This window comes from Urocitellus parryii, chromosome 1 (genome assembly GCF_045843805.1).
Source record: "Urocitellus parryii isolate mUroPar1 chromosome 1, mUroPar1.hap1, whole genome shotgun sequence".
Lineage (NCBI taxonomy): Eukaryota > Metazoa > Chordata > Mammalia > Rodentia > Sciuridae > Urocitellus > Urocitellus parryii.
Window position 1 is genome coordinate 164,477,838 of NC_135531.1, and position 11,113 is coordinate 164,488,950.

The 11,113-nt window shown below is 42.3% G+C and overlaps 2 protein-coding genes across 2 annotated transcripts; both read right to left on the minus strand.

The window, feature by feature from the left end:
* Positions 1-219: 219 nt before the first annotated feature.
* LOC113176648 (olfactory receptor 2L13-like) lies at positions 220-1,158 on the minus strand. Its single transcript, XM_026381146.2, has one exon. It carries the CDS (start codon positions 1,156-1,158, stop codon positions 220-222), a length of 939 nt encoding a protein of 312 aa, XP_026236931.2.
* Positions 1,159-8,753: 7,595 nt separating this feature from the next.
* Positions 8,754-9,692, minus strand: LOC113176643 (olfactory receptor 2L13-like). The gene has a single exon (XM_026381141.2). The coding sequence runs from the start codon at positions 9,690-9,692 to the stop codon at positions 8,754-8,756; it is 939 nt and encodes a 312-aa protein (XP_026236926.2).
* Positions 9,693-11,113: the final 1,421 nt, after the last annotated feature.

Genomic DNA, 11,113 nt, shown 5'->3' on the forward strand with positions numbered 1-11,113 from the left:
TCATGCTGTATTAATTATAGCACTTCCTGTAAAAACCATGTAATAATTATTATACTTATGCTTAGAAATTGACATATCTAATTAATTTTGCTAATAAATATGTTACTAAGTCTGTAATTACATATGTAGATTATAGTATACATCTATAGGTCAGCACTGTTCTAGAGAGTTCCAGTCTGCATGGAGAGAAGCCATACAGAAGAGCAGAGATGACCATGCTCACTTCTTTCTGGAAGAGAGCATCCCCCACACTCTTCCCATGGCCCCCAGCACCTCCTTGTTCCTCAGGTTGTAGATGATGGGATTGAGCATGGGGGTGAGGATGGTGTAGAATACTGCAAGGATCTTATCCTCTGCTGGGGTGCGGAGACTCCTGGGCCGGAGATAAGTGTAGACAAAAGGAGCATAGTAAAATGTCACCACAGTTAAATGTGTGGAGCACGTGGTGAAGGCCTTTTTCCTCCCCTCTTTTGAGCGCATGTGGAAGACAGCAAAAAGGACCCGTCCATAGGAGGCCATGATGCCAAGGAAAGGAAGGAGGAGAAATATGACTGTGCTCCCAAAAATTGTGTATTCATAGACCCAGGTGTCCATACAGACCAGAGGCAACATGGTGGGGACCTCACAGAAAAAGTGATTGATGGCCCTAGACCTGCAATAAGGAAGATGAAGGGCATAGATGGTATGTACCAGAGAGTGAATGGAGCCCAGTATCCAGGTTCCTATGATCATCTTCAAACACATGATTTTACTCATGCGGACAGGGTAATGGAGAGGGTGGCAGATGGCCACAAAGCGGTCATAGGCCATGGAAGCCAGAAGTAAGCCTTCAGAACATGCAATGGTGACAAAGAAGAACATTTGCACACCACAGCCCAGGAAGGAGATGCTCTTCTGGCCAGAGAGAAAGTTGATGGCCATCTTGGGGACAGTGGTGGAGATGTACATCAGGTCCATGAGGGAGAGCTGACTGAGGAGAAAGTACATGGGGGTGTGGAGCCGTGGGTCCAAGAAGATGAGGGCAGTCATCCCTGAGTTCCCCAAACAGGCGAGAACAAACACAAAGATGATCAGGAGCAAGAGAAGGAGGCCAGTTTGGTTTTGGGGTAATAGGCCCATTAAAATAAAGTCATTTAAAGTTTGGTTCCATTTCTCCATGAAAATGTACTGCTTTAATTTCTTTGAAATATTAGCAAAATTAAAACTAAGACCTAAACCTGAAAGACACAGCAAAGAAAAAAAAATGAATTGACTTCATTTGTGTTTTTTATAATGAATTATTTTTCCTTCAACACCATATCCTTGTTCAACTGTATTTAAGACCTGAATAGAATGTTCCTGCCCCAGTTCTCCCTGTAACCATCTCAGCATATCCTGGACACATACATGGTCTTGCAATACAAAGTCTATACCAGGCACAGGAAACCCAGTGAGGTAGCTGGAGCCTTCCTGCCTGCTGACTCCTGGCAAGAGCATTCCTAGGACTATGCACCAGGCTCAGCCCCAGAGGAAGCCAGGATCCTGCTTTCCCATTTCCTCAACTCAGAACTCAGGTTCACCACAGACATAGCCTGTGGGGCGCAGAAGTGCCCTGTGTGCTTGAGTCTGCATCCTCAGTGACCTCGCCTCCTCCACACCTTTAATGCCTGCTCTCCCCTCCCCACTGGCACTGCTGCAGCTGAGTAAGCCAGAGCTGTGCTGCTCACCTCCTAAACAGAAGCTGCTCGGCTGGTCCTAGAAGTCGGTCACCATCCATAGCATTGTTCTTAAATTTAAGGGTATCTTATGTTATATAAGATCCAACCTAATTACACTAAGGTCTTTGCATAGTCTCTTTCCTGAAGAGGTGTCCTTTTTCTGATGGCCTAAAGACCGAAAACAGACACATAGAAATCCATATACATTTTTATTGTCTTCATATAAGCAAATAACATGTTAAAAGTGACAGATTAAATAATGTGCAAAATAGTTTTCACCTTGATTTTCAAAGCACCAGTTAGAACTAGCATGGTAATGGAAATATAGCATCGGTGTAGATATAGTAATGGAAATAAAGCATGGGTGTAGATATGGGAAACACACACACTCAGATATTCTTATTTTTATGGGAATCTTTAGATGCCCCAACTTTGTGAACTGTTCATCATATTACATTATTTCTTATAATTTATCAACAGATCAAATTCTGTAAATTTAAGCATTAATGTCTGCATTTTAAAAATGGAATTCATTGATGTGAAGAATAACATTTTTATACTGAGTTCTTCTGGGTAACAGGCTATGAGCTCTTCTACTTCCTATTTTAATCATTTAGTAATGTTTTGGAAAAAGCTTTCCTCTGTATACGATTCATTCAATTCATGTTAGCATTGGACTCCTCCAAGATATCATGCCTGATTCTACATGGGGACCAGGTGAGATCAAGGGGACTTCAGGTGATCATTTTATCTTCCTGTCCTGTAGTTACATTTCACCTAGTCCAGGCAGGAGAGTAGGTCTTATGCTGAGCTGTCCAACTAGGAAGGGGAGCAGTGGTGCCTTACTGACTTGTAGCTTACATGTTTGCAATTATCATCTTCATAGTTAATCATTTAAGAAAAAGAAAACAAAAGTTAAGTGTTAATCATTTGGAGTAAAATAAAAATGAGTAAAATTCCCTTCCTAGATAACATCATTGCTTCTTCTGCCCATGCCATAACTAGGAAATTTATACCTGGAACTTGAACCCTTCATAGCCTCTCTTTTCTCTTTGTATCATTCTTGTCATGGCAAGTTTTTCTATCATTCAGTCTCCTAAATATGCAGAATTATGTTTTATATTTCTAGTCTATGTGTTTTGACTTCTTTATTTATATAGACTTGGTATGAGATTTTCTACTTTATGTTTGTGTTCTTCCATCTTAAAAATTATGATGACACACCCTGTCCCAGCTATTACTTTTGATGCTTATTTTGCATTATCAATGTTGAAAAGGAAGGAAAAGATATTAATAATTTGTTGCCATTATTCACATTTAATAATTTAAAATCAACTATCACTTTATAAAACTCTAGTAAGAAAGAATAAAACTGTGAGAATTTATCATAAAACTTGGAAAGCATTTTGATAGCTATGAAATTGACAAATACTGATAGTTAAATATTCATGGTCAGGAGCCCAACAGGAGCATAGAATCACAGCACAAAAGAGGTGGGAAAACAGGCTCCTCTGCTTCTAACAACTTTAGGAAAAAAACTCAAGATCTCACAGAGAAGATAAAACACCAAATCCACAGCATGTGACACATTTGTTCCTTCATATTGAGTAATTATTGATGGCAGTATTCCTGGCTATTGACTTGGTTTAATGGTTAAAATAGACAACATTCCACACTCTGCAGCTCATATTTAGTGGGTGACACAGACAACAGAGCAGCAGCTCAGACACATGCTGTGAGGTGTGTGGACATTAGTGACAGCAAGAACCATAGAGCAGGAAGGAAGGACAGAGGGACAGCTGGGCAGCAGCACTGAGCACCACTCCAAGGAGGGGCTGCTGGGGTCCTCAGGCTCTGGACCACTCTGCATAGACTGAGGAGCAGGACCAGCCCTGGAGGGAGCCTGCCTGGGTCATCAGGACAGCAGCAGAGACAAGAGGGATCTGGAAGCTCAGGCCCCAGGGCAAGTGTGTAGGGAGGAGAGGACTCAGACTTTGCTCTGGACCAGTGAGAGTCCAGTGGGTGTGGCATGGGGTCAGGTCCCCTTCTGGAGCTCACACAGGAGGCTCTGGTTGAGGAGAGAGCTAAGAGGAGGAGCCCAGGGCAGAGACTAGGCAGTGGGAAATGAGGACCTCTGGGGCTACCCTGGGTTTAGCAAAGGAAGCCAAGCATGCCAGGGACCCCTGAGGCCTGGGCACATCACTACAGCTGGGTGCTACTTAGAGACAGAATGGGACCCATTGAGTCCTCTGTCTCTGCCTCCTGGCTCAGGGGCTATTGCACCGTAGGCTCTCAGCAGATCTGTTGATTAACTGAACCAAATATTAGCCTCAGACGTAAGTCAGAATATAGACCAAAGTGAGAAAATGTGACTAGTGTTATCAGTCCTTCTTTAGCCTATAGACCCTGAAAAGTATGCATGAGTGTCTCTCGGGGACTTTCTCCACTCCTTTGGTTTGTCCAAGTTTAACTTCAGAGGCAGACAGGAGCCAATAGCCCCTGGCAGTGTCAAGCCCTGAATACTTAGTATGCTATAAGTTTATGCCTTCTTTGGGCCCATCATTTTGAAGAGAGACCTGTGCTTACATTTAGACTATCTACTGTATACATTACTACTTAGAATATTATTAAGAAATTTTGATGGTAGTTTACTAAAATAATCTTTTTTCTAAATTGAAACTCTCACATTTCAGACAATGGTTGAGATCAGCTCAGGACATATACATCTGTGAGTCTAACCTTCTAGGATCTGAGTCATTGGAATTAGACATGAGGGTCAATTTTCATTGATTACCAGTGACTTACTTAATCAGGCATGGAATTTTATTTCATACCCCAGAATTACATAATACACCTGCTCTTGGCTACTTTATTTCTTGCAGAATATCCTTCCTGTTCCTATAAGCCAGGTTGAAGTTTAATCTCTCCCTTCACCATCCTATAAGACACACTGCTCAAATACAGAAAGTGAAGAAACCCTCACTGGAAAGGGCCTAATACATGTAGATGCAGCAAGTGTAGAAAGCTAAGTTTATCTTGGTAAAATCACATAAATGCACACTTTTTTTCCCTGGTGTTGTGGATTAAACCCAGGGCCTCATACATGTGAGGCAAGCACTCTACCAACTGAGCTATATCCCCAGCCTGTAATGCACACTTTTAGAAGTGTTGTAGATAATCAGCCCAAGACCTATAAATAAATTTTTCCTGTGAGCCTCAGCTAACTCAATCCCAACAGTTTCATATGAGAGCTGAGAAGATGGAATTGAATGAACTTTGTGTGTGGCACATAGAGGGGCCTGACTGTGTGTCCATCCCTTCACTTCCTCCCATACATTAAACATTGAGGACACTCAAGCCCAGAGAAATTCATGATTTCAAGGTCACATCACATGGAATTTCAACAGGTTTACATAGCCTCATTTTACTTTTAAGTTTACTCATATTCTTTCTGGTTTACTATAGTATTGCATGTGTGTGTGTGTGGGGGGGTGTTTGTGTGTGTGTGTGTGTGTGTGTGTGTGTGTGTGTGTGTCTGTGTGCAATATAAAGTGTTTCCTCATGAAAGAAAAAAACACATCTCTAAAATAAAATATCAACCTGAGTTAACACTAACCCAAATCAATTGAGATCAATAGTATCATCACAACTCACATTGTCCAGAGTTCTGCAGTTTTTATTGTGGGAGATGTAGTTTTATAATAACAAGATCTCCTCCTGAGAGTCCATTGAACTATTTAAAATATTTAAACCCAAGGCCATGTTCATAGTCAACCAGGCTAAGCATCTTGGTCTTGCCACTGGGCACCAGCCCTGAATCTCACCAAGCCTTCCCAAGCAGAGAAACCACAGGCAGCAGGAAGGGATACTCACAACACATTCAGCACTCACTGCTCTCACCTCTATCACTGTCTTTATGCTCAAATCACAAAGCTCTTCACCTTGTGCAGTGATCCCTATGATATTGCTTTGCTCACACATCTTCCTTTGCTATTATCTTGTTCAAGTGAAAACAGATAAAAATGTCACACTTACTTCCTTGGGTTATATATAAGAGGGATAGGAAAAGCTAATGTATATGATATTCTTCTGTCAATTCTTAGATGTCCTTTTTTTCTCCTCTAATTGATCCCCAAGCCCAAGAAAAGAGAATCCTTGATTTTTTTCACCTGATCAACTCCAGTTTAAGTTCGGACATATCAACCAACTCATTGAATTTTGAACAACTGTCTTTGTACCCAGAATTAATTTCTACAGGGTTGTAAGCACTTACTTCAGAATGTGATTGCAGAGCTGTAAAGGATACTAGGTAGTGATTTCTGAAATCCCCTCTTTGCATAAGTTAGAGAATGTAGGATCAAGAAGATGCAGAAATTAATTATGAGTGCTCAGTTGAATAACAGCAGTATTAGAAGAAGGGATAATTACCTTTTACTGTCTTGTCAGTTCCCAAAGGAAAATTGGCATTCATAACTAAACTAAATTATGCTATGAACAAATACCCTGATTTGGCTAAAGTGAAAAGTTGACACACAGGTCCTGGGATAATAATAGGATTTGGGCTCAGAGACAATCTAGACTGCCAACTTTACCCCTGACTGGGAAACTAAGCTAGGAAATTACATAAGACTAACTGAAGAACTATCTGAAAGAGTAATAAGACTAATAAGACTGCCAAGTGTCTTTTGCAGGGGTGGAAATTAATGAAAATGAGGATTTCTTATTATCTTATAAAACCTCAGATTTGGGAACCATGTAAGTGTACATTTCATGTTATCTCGGGCATTTATCTGTGACATGGAGATTCCTGTGATAGGAAGTGATGGCAGAATATTGTTTAATGAGATAGGACTTTGTAAACACTTTACCCATGTAATGGAACTATCCCCGCTTTAAATCTCATTAGAGGATCAGTTGTAAAGAGATATTTTACCATTGCTGTTCATCTTTGTGGATACATTCTCTTCCCCGCCCCCTTGCTCAGAGTGGTTCCCATTGCATATGCCTGCAGAACTGCCAGCTAAACTCCACCTCCAGCCTGCGGCCAGTCAAGTCCATTTGGCAGGATGAAACGTTGCTGGAGAGGACTGCAAGCCACGGTGACAGATCTAGCTCAGTTTGATGGACACAACTCTCCATTTTTCCCTTTGAATGTCACTATGTGTTCTTAATCTCCAAATCTAGCAATGCTTGCCTTGACCAAGCTCCAACAGCCTTCTACATTCCTTTAACTCAGCTTGGAAAAGAAAAATGTTGTTAGGAAAACACCATCAGTCAAAAGTCAGATCTCTTGCTCTAAGTCACTGGTCTCCTTCACTCTGGGCCCAGGTACGCAGCCTTGTTTCCACTTACAGAGCAGGAAATGTCCCTTCTCTAGTCTACCCCCTCCTGTTTTGGCAGGGAGCTCATATTTTTCTTTTCACCTCTCCTTTGTGGGTTCCTATCAGCTCAGTTGTCCTCAGAAGCCTCAGAATCACCAAATATGAACGTTTTAGAGGACACAGGAGAAGTCACTAGGGTTAATCAGGACACGGTCCACACCACACACTGAATCTGCAGGCCTCATGATCCCAAGCTTCCTGGGTTCCAGGGTCATGAGCAATGGACTATGTCATTTATAAGTTAGTTTAAAATATCCTGTTAAAGCAGATTGAGGTACAGTTTCTTCTGTTCTTGTCAGTTGCTCTCCTTTGGAAAGGACCTAAGAAATACTGAATAAATTAAGTGGAGGTGTTTAGTGCAGGCCCTGTCCTCATTCCGGACAGTGAATAGTAGAAGGAACCAGGAACGTGGTCCACTCTGAAACAACCATGCCTTGGGGAACTTGAGCATCTCTCTGAACATCGTTTGCTGGGGAGCCAACCTGGGGCATTGTGCCCTGCAATGTCAGTGATGGACTCACTCAAGCCCATCTCGCTTATAGTGCCTATTTGTGTATTTTAACATGCACACAAAGAAAAGCAATCTGATAAGACTGATCTAAGATAGTCCTGAGATACCAGAAGGGAAAATGACTAATATCACAAACTGCCCAGCAGTTTGTCTTCATGACTACATTTGTTGTTCTCAGCAGGTTTTGATGGAACTGCAAAATGTGACCCTAAGACTAATTTTACAAAGCAGCTGCTACACTTAACTTTCAGAGCTTGCCTGCTCCCATGATGACTCAGGAGCATTCCTCTTCCTAATGAGCCCTTCCTCCTTTCCCCCTTTATCCAGACATAGCGGAGTCTCTCCAACCTGTGCACAGTGCCCTGTATTACGAACCTATTCTTCATTCCCAGAGGAAAAGCCTTGTCTGAAGGTCCATCTCTTTTTTTGTTTGTGTGATTGATTGATTCACAATCAATCAAATTGATTGATTGATTGATTGACTTTCCTTTGAAGATCAGAGATGGTGTAACTTTTCATGCTAAGAACTCTTTATTACCAGCAAATATGGAAAACTTTAAGGCACTCAGAAATGACTCTGAAATTCTTCACCTGTAGGTCCTCTGGAGCGAGAGAATACTTTAGTCATGCCCACTGCCATGTGATGCACACAGAGGCTCTCCTTCCCCTTCAGTTCCTGAAAGAGGTCCTGAACTTTGGAGATACCAGCCCCATGTGGCAGTGGTCACTTGAAATGCATTTTATGTCCATTGCTCTGTGCCATGAATTTAAAATGCACACTCGGGTTGACGACTTAGAATGACAACAATAAAAGTGATATTTTCATAATAAATTCACAGAAATGAAAACATGTCAATATCAGTACAAGTTTTATTACATTAATAATACTATTGGAACAAACAATGTGTTATAATAACAAACTATAAATACCAGAATTAATTACAACAGTTAATTTTAACATTACTTATGTTTTCAACTAATTAATATATTAATAATCCTTACAAATGGTTATATGTGATGATCATTATATTGTAAATTAATTTCACATTGAAGTGTGTCCAACAAAAGCTATGACTCTATATCTTACAGTTAGCTTGGTCATTGCAGCTCTAGGGCTTAGTTTGAATGGAAGGAGGAAATATTGAGGAGCAGGGACAGCCCTGCTCATTTCTTCCTAGAGGAGAACATCCCCCACACTCTTCTCATGGCCCCCAGCACCTCCTTGTTCCTCAGGCTGTAGATGATGGGATTGAGCATGGGGGTGAGGATGGTGTAGAAGACAGCCATGTTCTTATCTTCTTCGGGTGAGCGGAGAGTCTTGGGCTGGAGATAAGTGAAGGCAAAAGGAGCATAGTAAAATATCACCACAGTTAAATGTGTGGAGCACGTGGTGAAGGCCTTTTTCCTCCCCTCTTTTGAGCGCATGTGGAAGACAGCAAAAAGGACCCGTCCATAGGAGGCCATGATGCCAAGGAAAGGGAGGAGGAGAAATATGACTGTACTAAAAAAAATTATGTACTCATAGACCGAGATGTCTGCACAGGCTAAAGGCACCATGGCTGTAATGTCACAGTAGAAATGATTGATGGCCCTAGACCTGCAGTAAGGAAGATGAAGGGTATAGGTGGTGTGTGACACAGAGTTGATGGAGCCCAGTGTCCAGGACCCGAGGATCATCTTCATACATACCCTTTTACTCATGCGGATGGGGTAGTGGAGGGGGTGGCAGATGGCCACAAAGCGGTCATAGGCCATGGAGGCCAGAAGTAAGCCTTCAGAACATGCCAGGGTGGCAAAGAAAAAGAACTGCATGGCACACCCCAGGAAGGAGATGCTCATCTGGCCAGAGAGGAAGTTGTATACCATCTTGGGGACAGTGGAGGAGATGTACATCAGGTCCATGAGGGAGAGCTGGCTGAGGAGAAAGTACATGGGGGTGTGGAGCCGGGGGTCCAAGAAGATGAGGGCAGTCATCCCTGAGTTCCCCAAACAGGCGAGAACAAACACAGAGATGATCAGGAACAAGAGAAGTAGGCCTTTCTGATTTGGGGGTAACAACCCCAACAAAATAAAGTCATCTGAAGTTTGGTTCCATTTCTCCATGAAATTGTACTGCATTATTTTCCTTGAAAGAAAAACAAAAATAGAAACTAACGACTAAATATTAAGTAAAGCATAAAAGTGGAATAAAAAGACATTGGTTTTATTAGTGTTTTTTAAAATGAATTATTTTTCCTTCAATACCTTAGACTCTGTTCAATTGCTTTTAAGACTTGTTTTCCATGTTCCTGCCCAGTTCTCTCAGGTAATCACCTCAGAAGTTGTAGACAGATGTAAGGTCTTAAGATATAAACTGGATTACCACTTGTGTCAAACTCAGTGAGGTAGCTGGAGCCTTCCTGCCTGCTGACTCCTGGCAAGAGCATTCCTAGGACTATGCACCAGGCTCAGCCCTGGAGGAAGCCAGGATCCTGCTTTCCCAGCTCCCCAACTCAGCACTCAGGTTCACCACAGACATGGCCTGTGGGGCGCAGAAGTGCCCTGTGTGCTTGAGTCTGCATCCTCAGTGACCTCTGTTGGGAGCCATTCTCACACGTGATCGGGTGCCTCCTGTTGAGGGTCTGAGGCACTTTGGCACATGTCGAAGTTTTTCCCGTCCCTCTCCTGATGAGAGAGCCCATCCGTGTGGGGGTGTGCCTGACCACTGACACCGGGGACCCAATCGCTGACCCTGACCTTGGAGTGCAGCCCCCCCTCAACCTTCATTGGATGGAATTCTCCCCTGAATCTCTGGTTCCCTAATAAAAGGCTACTCCCCGGCGTGCTCGCTCTCTCTCTCCTGCTAGCCCTGAGTAATCCTTGCTGCCCTGCTGGGCGGCTAGAGGAGCGAACCAGAGAGGGGAGCCGTCTCGGACCTAGCAATAGAGTTAAGGTAATTGAGTCTTGTGTTTTTATTTCGATCTCGTCTAACTAACTTTATGCCTAGAACCTCATTAATAAAACCACTGCGCAGGCCGCGTGGTAGAGACCTCGCCTCCTCCACACCTTTAGTGCCTGCTCTCCCCTCCCCACTGGCACTGCTGCAGCTGAGTAAGCCAGGGTCTTCTCCCAGAGCTGTGCTGCTCACCTCCTAAACAGAAGCTGCTCTGCTGGACCTAAAAGTGGGCCACCATTCAAAAACATTCAAAAACATTATTAATGATATTATATTATAATATCATTAATAATATAAAGGTATTGTAGGCATTATGTAATATCATTAATAACATACAGGTATTATATAATATCCATGCTAGTGATAATGTGCTCTTTGGCCAGTCTCTCAATCCCGATAAGGTTTTCATTTTTGAATCCCCACAATCTCAAAATCAAACACATAGATATTCATACACATTTTTTCTTTTTTTCATAGAAACAAATAGCACATGATTAAGATGAAATATTATGCAAGGTTTTCACCCTATCTTTCCCAGCAGCCATCTAGAACTAGTGTGATAATGGACATGTAACGTAAGTATGAAAAA

Bases quoted from the DNA above. Each gene is read 5' to 3' on its own strand.
- LOC113176643 (XM_026381141.2), bottom strand. From the start codon at position 9,692: ATGGAGAAATGGAACCAAACTTCAGATGACTTTATTTTGTTGGGGTTG.
- LOC113176648 (XM_026381146.2), bottom strand. From the start codon at position 1,158: ATGGAGAAATGGAACCAAACTTTAAATGACTTTATTTTAATGGGCCTA.